The sequence below is a fragment of the Scomber scombrus genome, chromosome 17 (genome assembly GCF_963691925.1).
Source record: "Scomber scombrus chromosome 17, fScoSco1.1, whole genome shotgun sequence".
In the NCBI taxonomy this organism is placed as follows: domain Eukaryota; kingdom Metazoa; phylum Chordata; class Actinopteri; order Scombriformes; family Scombridae; genus Scomber; species Scomber scombrus.
Genome location: NC_084986.1, coordinates 12,433,450 through 12,455,420, shown reverse-complemented (window position 1 = coordinate 12,455,420; position 21,971 = coordinate 12,433,450). Strand labels below are relative to the sequence as shown.

The 21,971-nt window shown below is 39.3% G+C and overlaps 1 protein-coding gene across 2 annotated transcripts in view; it reads right to left on the bottom strand.

The window, feature by feature from the left end:
* nkain2 (sodium/potassium transporting ATPase interacting 2) overlaps window positions 1-4,486 on the bottom strand; it is a 92,965-nt gene extending 88,479 nt beyond the window's left edge. For both annotated transcript variants that reach the window (XM_062437430.1, XM_062437431.1), the window contains exon 1: window positions 4,433-4,486. In XM_062437430.1, coding sequence (XP_062293414.1) covers window positions 4,433-4,486 — 54 coding nt within the window. The remainder of the gene's footprint in view (window positions 1-4,432) is intronic.
* Between the last annotated feature and the right edge of the window lie 17,485 nt (window positions 4,487-21,971).

The following is a 21,971-nucleotide window of genomic DNA, read 5'->3' as shown; positions in this document are numbered from 1 at the left end:
CAGAACAGAAAATCCTTGCTTAGTTTTTATTTTTACCCCCATTTGGGCAGCGGATCCTCAGTAATGCAGATATTTTAAATCAAATTGAGAGTACCATTTTCTTTTTACATCAATTATTAGTCTCAAAAAGCAATATTTTATCAATAAAACCTCTCCAAAATCTGTTTTAAATAACAATAATGACTTCAGGATTAGTGATATTTTCACCACAAGCACATATTGGATATTACATATACTCAATATTGAATTGAATACTACATGTGCTTAATTCCAGAGGGCACCAAATAAAGTGATCCCAGTGTGTAAGTCAATTCCTCAATCAATGTTTCCCACTGAAACTGAGACACCACAACTTAAGTCCACCCCCATACAAAAACACTGAAGGGTGTAGGTGATTTTAAATGGGCTGTGGTGCAAAAAAAATAAGAGTCAAGACATATCTGCACCCTGGATCATTGATCTCTTCTCAGCTGTAGTGACATCAGCTATCTTAGCAATTAACCTAGCTAATGAAGTGGGGGGAAAACTGCTGTTAAGACTTCCATAAGACATCAGTCCCACTACATGAGACACACCGACCACCATTGTTTCACAGTCTGTGAGGTCAACTCTCAAGTGGAGGCCAGGGTCCAAAAATAAACTTTTGGCTTACCTGCCAAGGTGGCTGGTAGATGAAGATGTTTACTGGTCACACAGATTTTTTTCCAATCAAAAATAATAAAGGTTTTTTTACTATTGCAATTTTCCATTATTACTATTTAGCATCTTTGTCTGATATGATATGATTCTCAAATCAATATTATAGTACTGTGCAGTAATAATAGTAAAACCAACTGTATGTAGAATTAAAGTATATCACATTTGAATTGATATATTCAGTGGTATTTTCCTTTAAGTGTGAAAAGGGCAAAAAGGAGTCTGAGAATATAACAATCATGAATTAACATGAAAGATGAATTAACAATACAAAATAACCAATGTTGGAGAAGTTACTTTGTGAACATAATTTAACAAGCTACCAATTACTTCACACTGGAACTTGTGAAGTTGAACTACAGCAACGCTAAACTCAGAAATATAGTTTGGTTAACTAAAGTTACTTGGAAAAAGGACAAAAATATCTCATAACATTTTTCAGGCAAGATTATGATCCATGATTTTATCACAATTCTTTTCATGTTGGTTTACTATTTTGTAAGTTACTGAAAAGTGCTTAAGATTTATTTTTTTTTAAATATTGTCTATCACATAATGACAGAAATTTGTCTTAGGATAGGGGCTCATAAACAATATAAAAACATTTACCACTGATAGACTCACATCATATTACATTAAAACACAAACAATGCCATAAATAAACAAGAGCAGGTGTGCAAAGCTGAATTAAAAAGGTAGTGTCTACTTAGACTTGTTTAAAATGGATATTGAAGTAAAACAGTAAAACCAAACTAATTTCACAGCTGAAAAGCAAATATTTGATGTTGTGTAGAGGCATTGATAGTTTCTCAACACAGCACACCAGAGCTGACATCATACTAGCTAGCACCATGACAGAAATTAATGCTACCAGTTAGCAGGTGAGCTAACAGCTAAACGGTGGTTTTTAACTGCAGCCCAGCTGTCACAGCTGTCAGATTAACGATGTGAGCTTTCTAGCAGGACATCAAAACTGCTGCAGATTTCACCACCAAACTGGATGTGTTAGGAGGCTCTCACCATGTTGGTGCTGTTATCCATAAGGCTCCTGCTAGCAGACTGTGCTGCGTTGTAGAGCTGAACTAATACAATGTGCACTGCAGAACAATACTAACAATCTCTCTATAAAGGCAGATTTTAATCATCCATGATCTAATATCATCATATCGCACAGCCCTATTTCAAACGACCTCATAACATCTGCAATACAATACAAAATGATCAAATATTGGCTAACACAAAATTAAGAGTGTGAAGAGTGTTTTCCTATTGGCTAGTGGGTGGTCTCCATAATTTACTCCCCAAAGACTAAATTCACATGCATTTGACGCCTGGCAGGTTTTAATTTTGGACCCTGGTGGAGGATCACACAGCTAAAGCAATTACTTCCAGCAAAGGGTCTCAAGCAGAGGAAAAACAGGCTGTCTTTTAATTTGTGGTCAATTAGTTCATCTCTAAAGAAGAGGGTTGTGGGTGGTGTGGTTTCCTGTGGATAACTACAGCCGTGACACTACTAGATTTTGTCAAGTAAATATCTTGATTTCACATAGTTTCAGTGTGGAGAGTTGAGTGGATTTCGGGAGGCAGTTTGTCTAAATCTCTGCAAATGTAACAGAGCTAACTATGCATGGCTAAACTGTTAACATACAGTAGTGTTAGACTTCCAGCTCAGCTAGTGGTGGTATCAGCTGGCTTAGCTATTACAACAGTTAACAGAGCAAAACATGTTGTTGACTATGGCATAGCATTAGTTCCACCGCATTAGACACAATGACTATCACTGTGACAGCATCTCATTCATAAGACACACACTCACACACACACACACTTTCTATTTCACCTACAGAAATACACAGTGTCCCCATTTACAGCACATGTGGCAAGCTCATCACCGTTTTACTTTTGACTTACAGAGCCGTCTTTTGAACGTGCGCAGCCCATTTCACAGCACAATAGATATTTTGCAAGAACAGGCTCATACACAATGAGAGTCATACACGTTAATATCTTATGGTAAATGAGATGATTTTCATAGATCTTTGACTGAACAAACACAAACACACACATACATAGGGCGTCATGGTGTCTGTAACAGCATCCTATTCAACATGACAATAGGTCTTCAGTTTACATACACACACTGACTGTAGCTGTATGACTCCATGAGCTAAGAATGCGACAGCTCAGGCATTTCTCTTCATGTTTATGCATTTCCTTTTCTGTATCACAATACTTCTTCAGTTTAAGGAAAAAATGCACCCTTAGATCCCTTCATATATGATCAGTCTGTGTTGTTATACAGGATGTTATTTGTGATGAGTGGCCTAAATGTCCCTCTGTTGCCTCTACTTGAAGCAGGGATTTCCTTCATTTCCCAAGGTAGTGATCTGGACTCATTGCTCTTACTGCAGCTTCTAGTCTCGCTGACTCTGTGTAATGTGCAGTAATGATGCTCCTTTGGTTTTACGTGTCACCTGTGTGTAAGGAGCTTCAGAAATGATAAGCAGTAGTGACAAAATTTTACAACTGGGAAAAAGTGAAAGTCATGCACTTCACTCAAAATATATCATGCAGTAGGTCTTTTGCTTTGTGGTTAATTAAAGCTGCACTGATCAATATTGTTATAAATAATAATGGGACAATTGACTGTGCGTAATGTGAGAAGTATCACTTGTAGTGGCGAACCCACAGAGAATTATCACCCGACTGTATGGGAATGCAACAAAGTGTTTTCAGCAAAACATGTCTGATAAATTCACTGTGTGCTACCTGCCAAGTAGCAATAGTAAATATTAGCAATGAGTTGGTGATTAAGTAGTGGGTGGAGACCACAAACAGAGCAAAAAGGAGAGTTTACACGGGCCTGAAACACAATTTCAAGTAAATTGTTTTGGGTAAAAATATTAGCTACTAAAATTTTCTTGATCTGATATTAGATCATATACATTTGGACATTTTTCTGTGTGAATAATAAATACAAACCACTAAAGGTAAAAAATATGGAGCTAGCAGCTTGCCCAAAAGCTGCCTCGTAACAGTTCTAAAGTAGATAGGAGTTATCATTCAATATAAAGGAAAAGACTGAACTGATGAGATCATTTCTGCTCTCTCCTCACATCGCGCACACACACACACACACACCTACAGAGCCTCCCCTCCCTCCCTGTTGTCTTGCCTGGCACCAGTTACCATTGACACAGATGGTGACGGGAGAAAGAGAGATGCAAAGAGAGACAGACAGGGAATTGCAGCAGTTGATTCCATGAGTTTACATCAAGATCTATTTCCCCTTTACTCCAGCCATCATTTTCCCCCAATAAATCACATGTATCTCCTCCATACATCTATCCATTTGGCATTCATTCCTACTTTTCCTTCACTGCCTCCATTTATCGCTGGCTTTCATCTATCCATCAGTGCTCTAAAAGGAATCATAGTAATAGTCTTAGACTCCCACCAACAGCTATTCATCCATTCACTCCGCCAATTCATCAATCTGTTCCTCAAACCATATCTTACATTGTATCATGGACCTTTCAGTCATCCATCTTTTTTCACTCATCGTATCCATCCATCCTTTGCTTTGTGTCTAGTAGTATAGAATTGCAAATGTGAGGATGTGACTGATTGCTTGTCATGGCTTGTTTTATTTATGTAAAACCGAAAAAAAAAACTTTATCCTCATTGATCAGTCCATTTAGTCCCCCTCCCATCCCCACTCATCAGCATCACTTACCAGTTGCATGCCACAGATGAAGGCCAAGGTACACCTGCCACTGCAGCACCCCATGGTGTCCTCCTCCCTTCTCTCCAGTGGGCCACGTGGAGAAGAACTCTGGGTAATTCCCAAATCTCCAGCTGGACCTTCAAATCCGAGAGCAACCCTCCCTCCCAACCCAGAGGGCTGTCTGGCTGGCTGGCAGCCCAGGTAGAGGCGCTCGCTGCTCAGCCTCAGAGAACAGAGCTGCGGCCCCTGTACTCTCTGGAGCTCAGGGGGGGGGGGGATAAAAGGCTACTACTTCATCCAGATGGAGGGTTTACTGACAGGTAAACAGCCTGAAACGTGGTCCCCTGGATTTCCAGCACCCAGGGGTCAGGGATGAAAGATGTAACGGTGGGCCTTGGGTATGATTCAACTTCTTGGATGCATCCACGGGGCTTGGCTGCAGTTGAAATCAGTTTGATAAATCAGGTGGCCTGGTGCATTTTTGATTGAAATGGTCAGTACAAAAGCAGAGTTAATTCCTAAAAGTGGGTCTCTAAATGAAACTGGCTTGAAAAATGAAAGTAATCCCGCTATTCAACAACGACTCTCCAGTTATGTCCACACAGGGTCCACTTGTCCATACATCACCTGCTGGGCTACAAAGTCCGATCGGCAATCATATCGATTAGTTGCATCCTTATCAACATTGAATATACTGAATTAAAGCGGTCCATTCAATACAGCAGCGACACAATCACTGACACTGACTTAGGAAAAACAGAGAGAGAAGGATGGTGAGATCCGATGGATATATTCCCCAGATTAAATGCTCTCTTGTTGAAAGCGCCTATAATTTGTTTCAGGGTGGAGAAAACAAGTGAAAGTGGTCCCTGCCTGCTTTCATTGACGAGCTCCTCTCCTCTCTTCTCCTCTCCTCTCCTCTCAGGGGAAGTATCGGGCATGTAGAGGCAACATCCTTCACTGTTCATTCACTGAAACAAAACACACCCTTGACTATCTCCAACACCGCGTTTGTAATCCAATTTCTTCCCTTTTTTCAGCCCCTCTCCAAAAGAAATGTGTCTTTCCCACCACTCAGAAACTGGCGAGTGAAAATGTGTTGCTAGAAAGGATGTTAGTGAAATGTCAACAGCCGCTGGAAGCTGCTTTCTGTGGCTAATAAGTCCACCTCCTCCTCCGGTTCATCTCCCCGTCAGCTCCACAGCACACAGCCGCCGTGTTGTGAGTCCCGCCGGTCAGCCGTCGGTCGGTTCATTCACCGCCTCGTCCGTATCAAACGACCACCTCTCTTTAGCTACACCGAAAACAGAGAGATGGAGAGAGGGGGACTAGGCTGACATTTCAGGTCGAGGTAGCCTAAGTCTCCAAGAAAAAAAAAAGAAAAAGAAAAATGGCGACATGAGCAAAATAACATGTAAGTTTAGTTTTAGTCGTCTCTGGGTTGTCTTCAAGGAACGGGGAGCGGGGAGACAATGGGAACCGAGATGGACCGACGGACCGAGAGAGACAGCCGAGAGGAGCGTCTCACGCCTGCCATCTGTCAAGTCAAACACCGGGAAACACCACGGCTGTTCCGGTAGGTGGGTTCAAAATAAAACCGGTGAGTATCCCCAAATCAAACCAGCTCCTACTGAAATACTGAGTGTAGCTGGTTTAAATCTTTGTGGAGCATCTAACAGCCTCGTTTTTTGTTTTGTTTTGTTCTGTTCATTTCAATAGCTGATGTTGAAACTCCCTTTGTCTCTATTATGAGTAAAAGTCCTGCATAAAAAAATCCAACTCAAGTAAGTTACACAAGTATTAGCAGCAAAATATATATTGACAATATTGAAGTAAAAGTAGTAATTTGAAGCATCAGTGTGAAAGCAGAGTGTTACTGTTGCAGGTGGAGCTGGTTTAGTCCAGTCCAGGTTACCAACCTAGGGGTCAGGCTCCTCCAAAGGGTCACCAGATAAATCTGAGGGGTCATAAGATGATGAATGGGAGAGGAAAGAAGAGAAAACAAAGTTCTGATACACAAACCCGCTTTTAGTTTTTGGATTTTTTCCTTTAATCTTTGATATAAGTGAATTATTGGATTATTTGAACATCCATTGAAATAACCCAATAAAGGAAGTTTAGATGGGAAAATCACTAATTGGTGGAGCTGTTAATAACTCATAGACATCTGCAATGTGACCCTTACTACACACTGCTTTTTTGTAAGATGTCAAAGGCCTAAAAAGTTGATTCATCTTTAACAATATGTTGTATTTTACAAGCTTTATTATCTATTGTGTCTAATCTTCATCTAGAAAATATCTAAAGGTGGCAAATAAATGTAGTGCATGTTTGCATTTGTGTAACATTATCAACAAAACTTTATCCTTGAAATGCACTGCAACTATATGACCTAAACAGCTTTGTAACAGATGTACTGTACACTGAGGGGTTGTATTTTTTCTTAAAATGTTTTCTGTTTGTTGTTAATGTCTGGTCTCTAATGATGGTGTTCATATAGAAATGGAGCATCTGTCTTTACCTACTTTGCTTTGTTAATGTTCATTATTGATACGTCTAAGAGTGCAAATATATACTTAGTGTTGAGCAGGCATCAGTACACAAGGCGGCATGCCAGACTTATTATCTTTATTCATTTAGGTAGGTGTTTTAAAGGTGTTATAGACACATGACTTTTTACAAACTGACCTCAGAATATCTCTCTTTGGACTCTTTTATGCTCTTATCTTGAAGGCAGGCGTGCCTGACTTCCATGCTAGTCGTAGCTGCCTCTTGCTGACTTGATGAGGCTGATGTTCCGCTCGGCAGGGGAGCGGCGGGGCTCCTTTCACTCTCTGAGACACACAAACAGCCACAGAAGTAGCTTTGGTCGGTGTGCAGCTGCTCAAGAACATGGCCTTCAACCATTATAATGTGTCTCTCTCTCTCTCGCTCTCTCTCAGTGGGGAGTCTTCTCTCAGTTGTCAAGATAGTCATTTTATCCTCATTTCTCATTCACTTAATTGAAGGCTGAACGGTTTCCTAATAATCTGCTATTAAGGCCAAAAAAGGACAGAGTGTTAAAAATGTTGCTATCCATCAATTACTGGAAAGAGCCTTGAGTTAACACTTCAGAGAGTGATTGTGTCATTTATGAATCAAACTTATTTTTCACTCAGTGGCTCTGTGTGGTTCAGTTCAAGGCATCACAAATTAAGCAGACAAATACTCCTGAAAACAAGCTGTTTTCCCCTAATTAAAGGTGGGGAATCTCTCTCTCTCTGTGTGTGTGTGTGTGTGTGTGTGTGTGTGTGTGTGTGTGTGTGTGTGTGTGTTGTGGGGTCACTCGAGCCACTCTTGTAAAGCGGCCGGCAGTTTAAACAGACACAGAGGTGTAGAGGCTATCACTGCTTTAGCTATACAATATAATGGCCTGCTTTCCCCTCACCATCAATCTCTGTCACTGTCCACCCCTCCCACACACACGCCCAGGAAAACAACACACACATTCAGATGCACACCTCTCGCATGCACAAACAAATGCACACACACACACCCACATTGGTACCACACACACAGAGCGACAGGAGTTTAATTATGCCGCTAATCTTGAGTGACAGTGGTATGTACAATGACTGATTCCCCGGGGCCATGTGTCAAAGCATCCACCCATTCACCCATCCATCCCTGCTTCTATTTATCATCTTACCTACTTAGTCATCCATCCATCGCCCCATCCGCCCATATATCCACTAAATGTCTTCCTTTTTTTATCTTCAGTATCCCTCAACCTCTTTTTTCATTTCATTCCCTTCTCTTCTTCTTCTCTGTCTGTCATTTAGGTGCCCTCTCCAATAAATTAGCCTCACTTATTTTCCCTTTTTCACTCATCATCTGTTCTTTCGCAAGGGTTACTGACCAGGCCAACAGGGTCCGTGCCCAGGGGCCTCTGACTACTGGGACCTTGGCCTCGGTTCACCTGAAGGTGAGGCCCCTGGTGGTTAGAGGTTGATTGGTGCAGAGGTGAATATCACAACTCTCAGCTGTGTGTGTGTGCATTTGAAAATCTGAGTGAAAAAGCTATACCAGCACATGAGCAGTACTGAAACTATTTATGGATGAATGAATTAGTCAAGAGGCAGAAAATGAATCAGGAACCATTTTTGTCATTGATTAAGTGTTGAGGAATTTTTAGGCAACGATGAGAAAAATTGACTGATTCAAACAATGTTCAAATTTCAATTCTTATCTCAGTACTTTAAAGATTTTCATTCATGTTGGCTTAAAATAAGTTAAACAGTTTAACTGTAACATCACCTCTCTTGGAGAGTGTCACAAAAATATATGAAAAATAACAAATTTGTGCCACACACTAATATATAAAACTACTTATTCTTTGCCATTTTTTATGGTCATTACACGTGCATTTAACCACAAAATACAAAGATTTGTATTATCCACCATAATCCACCCATGCACTTTCTTGTTTCTCCATTTATTTATCCATCCATCGCTGAATAAATACTTTAAGTACCATTGGCATAAAAGTGGTACTTTAGAATCTAGATGATTTAATGAAAGCACAGTAAAAGTATGGAGAGTAAGCAAAAACAAGAAGTGAAAACAAAGATTTAGAATTGACTGCATATTATATTGTTCTCTTTACAATGTTTATCTTTCAATCTGGTTATGATGCATGCATGGTTCCAAACATATGCCGCTTTTCCTGTCATGTCAAAAAAGCACTTTTTGACCTAGAGAAAAAGTGACAGAGAGAGAGAGAGAGACAGAGAGTCTACACAGTCTTCCAGATAGTGAGATAGTATGTGTTTATTACTTTATCTGCCTGGACCAGATGTCACCAGATGCCTGCTGCTGCCAGCCTATCTCAGCCCACACACACACACACACACACACACACACACACACACACACACACACACACACACACACACACACACACACACACACACACACACACACACACACACACCTTCTGCCACTCTGACATGCTATACCTCCTACACCTTGTCCTATTTAAAAACAATCTAACTGCACAGCCAGGTATTGAAAATAACCTATATAAAGGTGAAATATGTGACTGAAGACGCATGTCTGCTGTTTACAGCTCTTGAAATTGAGGACGGACAGACTTTAAATACAATTTGACATGGGCAGAGAGAAAGAGAGAGGAGGAGGTGGAGGGAGAAAGCAAAATGACGGAGAGAGTAAAGACGATAGAGAGGGCAAGAAGGGAAGAGGAACCTCTGCATTGACGGGTTTGGTATAAAAATAGAGAAGAAAACTTAGATCAAAGCAACAAAAAACTGCATAAAAGTACATGCTGAGTCATGTTTGAAGTGACTAAGGAGTCGTGAGCTCATAACTGCAGTAAACAGACCTAGATGAAGATTTTGTTTTTATCAAGAAAACATTTTTGCATGAGTAACACCTTGCTGAAAATACATATCTTAATTGCTCTTATTTGACTTATATTACTACTACTACATACTATTTATTAATATTATGGTATTGAGGTAAATGTACTATTGCTTTAATTGTCCTTAAGTAATCAAAGGGATCCCTTTTACAGACCCATTTAATTACCAATTGCATATAGTAAAAGGGTCAATGGTGCATCCTGTGGCTACTTTAATTTACCAAGCAGTCCCTCTTCAATTAGCCAGTGCTGTTCAGAGTGGAAAACCATTTCTCTATAAGAAAAATGATTGCCTCATGTGTGGAAAGAAAAGAGTATTTAAGTGGAATGTCCTGCTGACTGGCAGACTGTGGTGTAACAGCATCACTGCAGGCTACTCCTGCCTTTTCGTAAGCAGTGCAACACTTGAGCACAAATCAGCTTCGATGAGAGTAGAATGACTGATTGTAGAATGCGCTCCTCAAAAAAACGTACCAAGTACACTGAAAAGGCTAATCAATTCAAGTTACAAGGCTACTTGCCTCTGGCTTTCCATCGCTGATTTACTTTGATGTTCATGACTAGCACCCATTACCAGACACCGGTAAGCATTTAAAAGTGTGTTAATACAGAGAAATAAGAAATGCATCATTTTTGTTTTATTTTGTCAGCTCATACAGGTAATTCAGAACTAAAATCAAAAGTGTTTAAGTAGTGAGAGAACTTTTTTCAGGACATTTTAATGACTTTTATGTATTTTCAGGGGGCATTTGTAAAGCTAAGAAAGCACTGTTAAGGATGTTAAGGATTCATCAATGTTTGGTGAAAGTGGCACTGTGTGCAGCTGAGTGTCAGCCAGATAAAGAAAGAGATTTCAGACAAAGCAGGAAGATACAGACACCTGTCACCATCCAGGGTGAAGAGGCGGAAAGGCACAGACTCACACATTTTTGTAGCCTCATCTCGACAGTATGGATAGGTCTCATGACAAGTTCACTAAAAAAGACAGATGAGTGACAGTGTTAAAATGTTATCTTAAATTATAAGAATCATTTGCATAATTCATCAAAATTTAGCTTCGATGAGCTCAGTCCAGTGTGGAGCTGCTGTCCAAAGGGAGGATGAAGTTCAAACTGAGCAGCATCTTGAATAATATTTCCTAATCTTTTGATGTGCTTGTGCAGCAAAAGAGCAGATTTTAGCCATTGGCTCAGCACCTCAGAGGCATCTCATACAGACACTCAGTTTCCAGCATCAGAGTCTTCTTTCTAACAGTCACGGTGCTGACAGCAGACAGCACCTTAACATCTCTGGTTGCTTCCCAACACAGTATATAAAGGCCAGGCTGTTGTCAGACATGAAATCCACTCGGTAAGTTGTGGCTCTCTTGATGTTGATCCGCTCGGTAAGTGATGACCGATTCCCCCTTAATTTCAAATCATGGCTGTAATGAATTCAAAACTGTTTTCATCACAGCTTTTTAATTCACCATGTAAAATGTAAAAATATTCACAGTTAACAGTAGATGGGATGTTTTTGTCACAGAGGATTTTCAGTGTCATCCATGCAATGTTTTATGGTTAGATGAAACCCCTCAAAGTCTGAAACTTCAAACATTTTCATTTTCGTGCCTGTGCATTTAAAAAATTTCACAATGGCTTTTGCATCTAGATGTTACATGCTTAACCTGTAAAGAGCTTCAACATCACCACACAAGTTGTCAGCCCAGACTGCATATAAAAGACGTCTATTAAATAAACAATTGTATGTCCTTCTAATTACAATATAGTACCAAAATGACTGAACTCTCCTTTTTTCTTCAGTGCAAAAAACTGAAGTTTTAAACAGATAATTTGTGCTTGAAGGAACATCTGAACTATCAGTTCAACAAGTATCAATTTGCTCAAAAATTCTCCTTTAAAGCTAATTTGGATGCATTGAAGAGAAAAATGAATGCTACTCATTAGTCAGACTGACATGTTGATTGATCGCTAAGATCAATTTCCTTAACAAACAGCAACTAGGTAAATGTTATGGTTAGCTGCTGGTTGTGACTGGAATTCCTTGCAATATTTAGCAATATTTTCTTAATTCGAAAGATAGGTTGTTTTTTTCCCCATTTTTGATAATTTGACAATTAACAACATCCATTCACCCTTCTATCATGATCCAAAAACCAAAATGTAATTTTCCGCAATAATTATAACACTAAGGTGACTAACATAAACTAGACGTATATACTAGACTTGCTGTGCATAAGTGACTTAGAGACATTTTCCTTTCTCTTTCCAGGAATCCAGTAAGTTATTTATTTTTCCTTTGACTTTGAAAATAATTCAGATTGAAATGATTTAGTCAAATCACATCAGCCTTCAGCATTTTATTCAGTTTACCTTGTACTACAGAGACATGCAAATACAAAAGCAAAACAATTCAACTGGCAGTGTTAAATACAACTAGAAGGTGTCCTTCATAAATTCATTCTAATCTCCACACAGCATAAATGTGGCTTTTCAGCAAGTATACAAGTAAAACCTGGATCTGTAGAATCTTGCTACAGCTAGCATGCAAAAACAAGGGCAGCCGTAGAGTGTTTTTTAAAATTAATTTATTGGCTGTGTGGAAATAGACATTTATGCCATGAATCACACAGTAATTCAGTTTTATTTGTGCTTCTTGTCTGTGGACGCGCTTTTTCTTCTTAATAGGCTGCCCTCGTGTGTGTGTGTGTGTGTGTGTGTGTGTGTGTGTGTGTGTGTGTGTGTGCGCGCGCGCAAGTGTAAGTGCTCATGTGAGTGCATGTATTCAGTTATGTGTGTGTGCCTGGAGGGAGAATAGTAAGTGCTATTAGACCTGGATATTGCAGCAGTAGCTCATGGGAGCTCAATACAATTCAATGCGTTTGTGATTGTTATAATGTAAATCACAACAAGCTTTAAGTCCCATTATCAAATCCAGCCCTGGGTCAATTTCTATCCAATATATTTAAAGCTGCGGTTTCTGCATTTTATTAATCATTCTCAATCATTCTTATGTCCACATTTGTTACCTGCTGTATCTCTTTTAAGAGACAAAGGGGAAATATTTTTTTCTAGTTTATTTCTCCTGTAAATATAGAATGACTGCCAAATCATCCTAAAAATGGATATTACTTTGAGTTGAATGAAGCACAGATTAATTTCACCTTTTCAGAGCTTCCCCTCTGAGAAAACAATTACATCCTTAATAGTCTGACTGAAAGTGTTCGTGTGTTTGTGCTTGCTGATTGACACATGCACATTTTGCTGCAATATGTTTAAACAAGTGTCCATGTCTTCAACCAAATAACAGAATCACATTTTGCCCTCTCACTCCTCGTGGCATCTAGCCATGCAGACAGATTTATATATTTTTTTGGACTCATTTTGAGAAACACCCTTTGAGATTTCTACTTCATTTGTCAAGGTTTTGAGATATTAGTCTATGTAATTTATTCTGCCACCAAAGAAAAATGGAGGTGAATTGGATTTAATTTGTGGCGCTTACCATATTTCAGAAAATTAGCAGCACCAGCTCTGTCTATATTTCTCTTAATCACAGTCTTCAGAACACACTCATCAGCTGTTTGTATAGGGACTATTTCTTTAGTGGTGGTTGTTCCAATCAAAACTGTTCACACTGTGGTCTGTGGATTACAGGGGTGGGCAGATTGATCCCCAAAGTGTCAGTACAACTGATACTATCTAAATATTGTTTGCTAGGATCAATACCAAAAAACATGTTAGGTCATATTTTGGGAACTGAAGACTTTTTTTGCGGCATTCTGCAGCTGTTGTGTGAATGCAAACAGAGATCACCTCATTAGTTCAGAGAATTCACACAATAATCATTTGTTATAACATTAAAAAGTGTCTTGTGCTTTAACATGCATGAGTACTTAAAATGGAATAGTAAAAAAAAAAGCCTACTGTTTGTCAAATTACTCAGTGGTAATTCAAATATATTCAGAAGTAGCCTATAAATTATGCATTCACCTCATAAATCATGACACGTTTCTCTCACTGATATATTACATCAGCAGCAAGTAATAAGTATTGATATCTAATCAATTTTCCTGGCGCTGATATTACTTTGAATCAGAACCAAATAAATAGTATTGCCTATCGTTTGTGAATTAGTAGGACATTGTTTTTGGAAATAAAGGTTACTATAGAAGTTTTTAAATGTATTTTTTCAACCTTGTATCACTACAAACACCATTCAAAGCAAGCAGGTATTGACCATTGTCTCAAAACTTTGACAAAGTAAGCAAATTAAGTCAAAACTATCTGCATGGCTATATATCAATAAAGAAAAAATGTGTCTCTGCATGCCTACATGCCTTTGTGCCCAGTATGGGGTCTGTGCTGTTAGGCTCAAACTGATTATATTCTCTTTATAATCAAGTGAAAGTAAACTGCAGCAGAGTATGTCTGAAGTTAGTCAAATGGAACAGGGCATTTACAACCCCAGTCTTTAATGATGTTATGAAAGAGACCAGACAGGGAGTGTGAAGACGGAGAGAACAAAGTGATCGGAGCAAATAAAAGAGTGAGCAACAGAGAGAGAGCAGATAGGACAGTGGACTGAGATGAGAAAGATATCGAGGCTAGAGATGGACTGATAAACCAGACAGACTGAGATGAGAAAGAATGGACAAAGTAATAAACTTTGCAGCAGTTTGAGGAAGGAGGGCGACAGAAGGAAACAATTAGAGTATATACAGTAGTGGTGCAGTAGGAAAGCATAGAGAAGGCAGATGAGTAAAGGACAGAGAGAGAGGGGGGGGGGGGAGGGGGGGTGAAGGATGGGGATATAGAGAGGGAGAAAGAGATGTTGAAAAAAAGAGGATATTGATTGGTTAAAAATGCATGAGGTGTCTGGTGCGCAGCTCCTCATTTTTAATGGCTTCTGACCAGACAGTCTGAAACTAAACATTCATCTTCCTGAATAACTGTTTTTAATAGTTGGTTTTATTCCATTTGCTCTACTGAATCTGTCAGTGAGTTGTTCAGGCTCTAATACAGTCACTCAGTGAATAAATTAGTTAACTTTAAACAAAAAAAATCACCATTTCAATCAAATGCTGGCAATGCATATTTGAAGTACCGTCAATTTTAAATGTGTGATGAGAAAGTGGTTGAAAATGTCAACTCCATGTTTACCTACAGTCTCTGTTGGTGTACATGGACTGAAACGGGGAAGAGGTGAGGCAGGTGGTGTGTCATTTCTAAAGTAAAGATGTATGTCTGTCCCATCCAGCCGAGAGCTCAGTCCTCAAATAGAACAAACACTGACACTGACGGATAGATTGTACTGCCGTCCTCACAAACGTCCAGTCAGAGAGTGAGTCAGTAATTCGGTTCAAGAAACAATCAGATCCTTTACTTCAATCTCCCGTGATGGTTTCTGCTTTTGCTCAAAGGCTTTGTTTTTATTCAGCTTAATGTCAGTATGGTTCATCCTTTGGGAACCTTTAATGTACAGTATGAAAGGATAGAATATAAACAACATGTCATTATATTGTTAAAATGATGATGCTGATCTCTGCTTAATGTTCACTTTTTCATTATATGTGTTATTAGTCCCTGAGCTCTAATTGTTATTCCTGAAACTGACTTTAATTTGCACTTCCTGCCTGCTTTCTGCTGTCTTTCCATCTGTCCTGCCCTGCCTCTGCCAATACTGTGTTTTGCTGTGCACGTGCATGTGTGTGCATGTGTGTGTACTCTTTAATTAGCAGTAGGTTTTCTGTTCTGTGAATGTGTATCAAGACACAGCGTGGTTTGGTGTCAGTGACGAGCTAGTGCCAGTATGACGGAAAGAATCGCACATCCAGCAGATCAGAGTTAAGATGAGAGGATTTTCACTTCCTGGCCAAGTCACACAGCCAAATTTACCTCAGAAGCTCACAGGCCATCCAAGTACTTATTGGGTACATCCACCTGGCGTGCCTTGCCATCTGACTGTTTCCTGTGAAGAGTTGTTTGTTTGTACACAGCCAACTAGGTTTGTTAAAGCTGGCATGGACACCATAGTAAAGAGCCAACACAAATAGACCTTTGAGGTTTGAGTGACCAAGAAGTGTGTTTTGGGGAATTAAATCTTACATACTTCTTTACAGCCTGATAAAACAAAAAAGTAATGAAATTGAACATGTTGTATTACATTACATTGAATTGTCAGATGCTCGGGAGCCATCAGTGTCTTGCTAAAAGGCACTTCAACAGGAACAGGTGAGGATCAAACCCCCCTTTCAATTACTCGACTCTCATTAGACGTGGTTTTGAAAAATGAACTGGGATTTGTAGAGTGTAAAAATGTGTCAAATTCAGATTGTTAAATTTGACCCAGTTTGGATCAATACAGCACCAATGCAACACTGGGTTAACTTTACCCAGTAGCAGTCTGTTATTTTGATCCAGTTTTAGACACAACTAGTGCCAGCTTGAGCTGAAAACTGTCATAAATGTATTGTTACTTAAACAAAATGATGTGCATGAAACTCAAAAGATATACAAGTTATTAACAATAAATGACAAACTGTGATATGTAAAATTAGAGTATAACATTATCTTTAGAAAAAAACACAAAAACTGGGTTGAAGCAACCCCTTTTCTTGAGTTCTTTTCTTCTTTGACCAAGAGTAACATTAGTATCTATTCTGTGCCATGCTAACATATTGTCACTCCAAGACAGATACAATAAGCCGCAGGCCCGCTGGATTTAGCAGATTTCATGCTAATACACACATCAACTCCACTGTTTGACATAATTATCTGAAACAGCAAGAAATTTTTCCTGGCCAGCACACTCGGCCTACAAACAGCGTGTGTGTGTGTGTGTGTGTGTGTGTGTGTGTGTGTGTGTGTGTGTGTGTGTGTGTGTGTGTGTGTGTGTGTGTGTGTGTGTGTGTGTGTGTGTGTGTGTGTGTCTTATCCCATCACTAGTATAGCTTTGGGCTGGTTTACATTTGCATAATGAAGTCAATAACACTGGCCTCCTGGGAGGCAGCATGGTGACATTATTACTAATTTAATAAGGAGAGCTAAGATTGTGTGTGTGTGTGTGTGTGTGTGTGTGTGTGTGTGTGTGTGTGTGTGTGTGTGTGTGTGTGTGTGTGTGCGTGTGCGAGTTTGTGCATGTGTGTGTGTGTGTGTGTGTGTGTGCGTGCATGCGTGTGTGTATGTGTGTATGTGTGGATGTTTGGGGAAGGAGGGAAACAAAGATGGAGAGGGACATGGTGAAGTAGAGTGAGATCAAGATAGATTGATGCAAGAGGTGAAAGAGAAAGAAAGAAAGGGGTTTCAGGGGCAGAAGAGAAGTGTAACTGGAACAGGTTGGATAAAGTAAAAGAAAGGACAGAAAAGGTGAACAGCAGAGTAAGAAGAAGGGAGATAGGGAGGAACAATAGGTGAGGGTGAAAGGAGGACATAAAGTTAGAGAGAGAAAAGTGTGTGGATGAAAGGAAGAGGTGGGGGGGGGAGAGAGAGGGAGAGGCAGAAAAAGACAAAGCATGTGGATAGGTGAAGAAGTCAGAAAGTGAGAGGCAGGTGTTTCAGAGGGACAGAGATGTATGGCTGATGTGTTCTTCACTTCTGCTTTAATCACAGACTCTGTGTCCTCACTATCCTCTGCTGGTTAAAGGCCGGCAGCAGTCTGCAGTCCAAAACAGGTAGCTGTCGCCCCACAGCAGCCTTACTATCATAACACACAATGAATGAGCCTTCTTAGTAATTTAAATCTATGCAGAAATTATGCTTTTTATAGCTCACTCAGTGCCAAGTAAAAACAATCTAAAAATGTATTTCCCATCAACATCTTCTTACTGTGAGTGAGACTTCATCGTGTACCTCCAGGCAGCCACATATTCTTGAAGGAACCCATTGGATAATGAATGACATACCTGTCCCTTATTCTAATTTTACTGTTAATGAGGACATATGTACATTTCCAGGTTCATATTTTTATTCTGGAGCTCTACTGTATTATCTTTGTAGAAATGACAGGCCTATCACTCAGTTCTGCCTCTGCCTGAAACAAACTGTTCAGGCAGAGGCCTGAACAATGAGCCCACTCTGGTCTGATTGGATTTCACTTTGTTTTATTGTTCTTTACTTGAAAGGGAAACTTTTTCTTTTTCTTTTCTTTATATACATACATCTCAATCCAAAATATTAGACAGCAATAAACAACATGAAAAGCCCATGGAACAACTGTAGCAATGAAGACTACAGAAGTCATAGCTGTTTTTGGGCATGAGCGAATAATCTGACATCACAATGAGGAGGAAGCAGAGGTAGTATTTCAAACAAAGCGTTCAGAGCATGCTGAATTTTTACATACACTCACCTCACCAAGTTTTGGACCTTTGACCATGTTTAACATATAGACATCCAACATCATAACAGTGTCAAAATAACAGAAAAATCACAAACATTTCCTTTAAATAGGATGGCAAAAAATATACACTCAAACATACTTATTGCCTCTATTGTCTTCAATAGACACAATTGGGAATTTCTAGTACCATTTGGCTTGAGACATTTTAACTTGTCTTACCAGTGGAAGCACAAGTGTGACTATTAACAATTATTATCTGATTAAATTGAATGAATACCCACACAGGTGTTTTTTTCACTTATTGTATTTCATTAGACTTCTGCTTTGGTTGACATTGGGCAGAGCTATGATGGAGGTCAGTGAACTTCAAGAACCAATAACAACGATAAAGGTTTCACTCTAACAAATACAATAAAGTTAATGAGAGGGTCAGATGGATGTCCTGCAATGCGGTGTAATCAGGCAAGAAAAGAAAAAAACCTGTGTGGGTGGAACATGGGTGTATAAAGCCAAGTGTTCCAGTAAGCCATGGCAATAAGCCAGCATGCACAATACCAGGACAATGAGGCTGGCTTAAGTAAATGGAAAGCAGCCATTATTAAAGTGACTTGACATGACGTGACATCAAAATATCTGCCAAGAAAAAGGTCAAAATGGGACATTTTTAGGTACAGCAATAGTTCAACCGATAATACATAAACCAGTAATCCATCATAAATGGATCATACCTTAGTAATCTTGTCTGAAAGTTTTAGCTGATTAAATATTTGTAAATGCAGCAGTGTATAAGCAGCAGTAAAGTAATGCACTTTCAAAAATAATGTTATGAATAGTTTATATTTTTTATTTTAGTTTTTAGTAGTTTATTGATAAAATTCACAAAAATGCCAATAAGCAAAAGAAACTTAACCCTGCTGTTGTCCTTTGGTCAATTTTGACCTGGGAGGACAACAGGTGTTAACTTAAAAATGAGGTATACTTTCTTTTAAATGAGGCCTATTTACTATAATTTCCAAGCATATGTGTAAAACCTGTGGTAATAAGTTGGAATGAATTTGGTTAAAAAGGTCTAACACAGAATTGGGTAATATACCTTATGTTTATATACAGTCAAACCAAACTGGGTCAATTTTGACCCGGGAAAGGACAGGAGGGTTAAATGAAATCTCTTCAGTACACCAGTTACCTTTGGTACACCTGCAACTGCAGTTTTTTCAAGGTAATTGGCAGGACAGTTGTTTCAGGCATCTTATAGAAATTGCTTTTGTATCTTCATGTCATCCCAGACTGACTGTATGATGTTGAGATCACAGCTCTGTGGGGGTGTACCATCTGTTGTAGGGCTCCTTGTTGCTGAGGATAGTTATTTATGACTCTATCTGTATGTTTAGGGTCGTAGTCATTCTTGAGTAATTGAAAATCTATATTCACAGATTTTGTCAAACCACAGTACATATGAGGCAGATTTTAACTAATAAATGAATATTAGCTAAGGATTTTTTTTTTTATGTTTAATGGTAGCGAGAAAGTTTGACAGTGCTGAAAGGCTTGAAGTGAGTAGGAGTCAGAGGAGATAAAGTTAGAGTGAATATAGGAAGTTGCCATTACACAATGCAGAGCCTCAGGGGTTTGAGTCTACATGAGAAGTGAAGCAGTGCTGGATGTGTGATAGTTCACCTAGGGGGTGTTGGAGCATCTTCCCTGTTACTGTTTGGCTCTAGCTGTGCATCCCACCAGCCATAGGTGCATGATTGTTCACATATCCAAGGAGCTGAACAGGCATTGCCAGGCTGGATGTTGCTGCTTCTGCTATCTGTAGTTCTGAACCTCTTACAGAGCCCGAGCAGTGGTGCAAGTCTTCTCAGCAAGACTTTTTCCAAGAGAATTTCAAAGAGACAAAAATATCCTTCGGTTTTGAGTGTGGTGCTCAGAGGGATAGTTTCATAAAACCTTTCAAAATATCACAGGTATCACTTTTGAGATTTTAAAAGGTTATATCTTCAATATCCTGAGCTACAGATGGAAGGAAGAATTATTTAGGATCAATCGATGCATCTCTCCGTCAAACAAACACACTCACAGACACACACTCACACAGGTACTGTAGTGCAGGCATGGGCGGTGTTCTTGTTGATTGCTGTTAGTTTCATCAGATTTACTTTGGATGGTTGGTTACATCAGAGCATCTCTCATGGGTATGCGCATTTGTGTGTGCGTATAACAGCTATGTGACAAATAAAAAGATGAAATGACAGATAAATAACTAATGCATCAAGACTAAAAATCAAAACAGGGCAAACAGTAAACATGTATTAGGTAGCTGAGATAAAGCCAAGGAGCCTTTGTGTAACTGGAAAACTCAGTATTTATCATGAAGGAGACAGTATTGCATTTCAATTAGATTACTTGCCTTCTTTACATCACAGGATCCATAGACACAGATCTGGGCTGATAAGGGACTGTATACAAATTATATGGGGACGGTGGAGTCAGAAAAGGGGTATGGTTATATATTTATTCTTTTCGCAGAGGAGAAAGTAATATACATTTTCTGAGACATTAGGGGAGTTTTTTCTCACCCTATGTTTATATTTTATTTCAGCCTCCCCTTGTGGATTAATTTTAAAATGTCAAATAGTTTCAAAATATTGGCTGTGGTTTGTGCAATGGGTCATAAAGGTGTGCTTTGCCTCCTCTCTCTTTTTAAGGGCTTTGTCCTGTCCTTAAATTAATATAAATATAGGCCCAACATTCATTCTACTTTTAACTCTTCAGAGGGATATATCTGGCTCTTCAGTTGCTAAATGCTGTCTGTTGTTTGGTGTTGGGCAGGTAGAGTACACTGGGTTTATCAGAGCAATTTAGCTAAATACTGCTGCATGCTACATGTGGAAATGATGTAGATTAGAGCAGCTAGAGTGAACTGAAACAGTGAATTTGCAGGTTGTAGAACCGATACCAATGCTAAAATGTTCTGGAGAGCTAAGAGAGACTGCAGGTTGAGATCATTTTTCATGGGTTCATCACTAATCCCTTATCATACAGTTTTGTATGTGATCCATTGTTGATATAATAATATTGATTATATCCGCAACATATTATGGTTTCAATTTTTTGAGTTATTGATGGTGCAAAAAGTTATCATAAAGTCTCAAAGAAGTTAAGATCTGAATTTAATTTGTGTGTATGTGGTGCGTGCGTGTGTGTTGTGTCCCCCAGCCCTCAGCCCCCTCTGTGCGCCCTACATATAAAGAATTCCAGTCCAATGTTAACACCAGCTGCTGTCTGTATCTCTAATTATAGCCTGTGCACTGCAGGCTCCCAGGGCAAGACAGGGGGTCAGGTTACCCCTTCCCACTGCTCTCTCGCATATAGACACACTCCCTCGTTTAAACTGGGCCTGAAAAACAGGCTCTGACAGGGCTTAAAACTAACACGAGGCTCAACTAGATATTTATTCACTTATTTACTGTTCACGTTGACCTCTCTTGGACAAGGCGGGGCACTTCAGAGGAAATGTTTTCCCCTGGAGGAACTGCAAAGATGGTCGGGAGATTCAGAAGTTCTTAGTAATTTATTTTTGTAGCTGAGGGCATGAAGTGGAAATGTTTGCAAAGTCTTGTTAAAACTGGTGTTGTTTGTGGAGGACATCCCCAATCCTTTTCTATTATCTAATCATATTATAAAAGAAGGTAATTAAAAGAAAATCAGTGATAGCAATACTTAATTCAATGTACAGGCTTAAGGGAAGTATCTTGATATTTTATAGGTCAGTATAGGTGAGTGCAG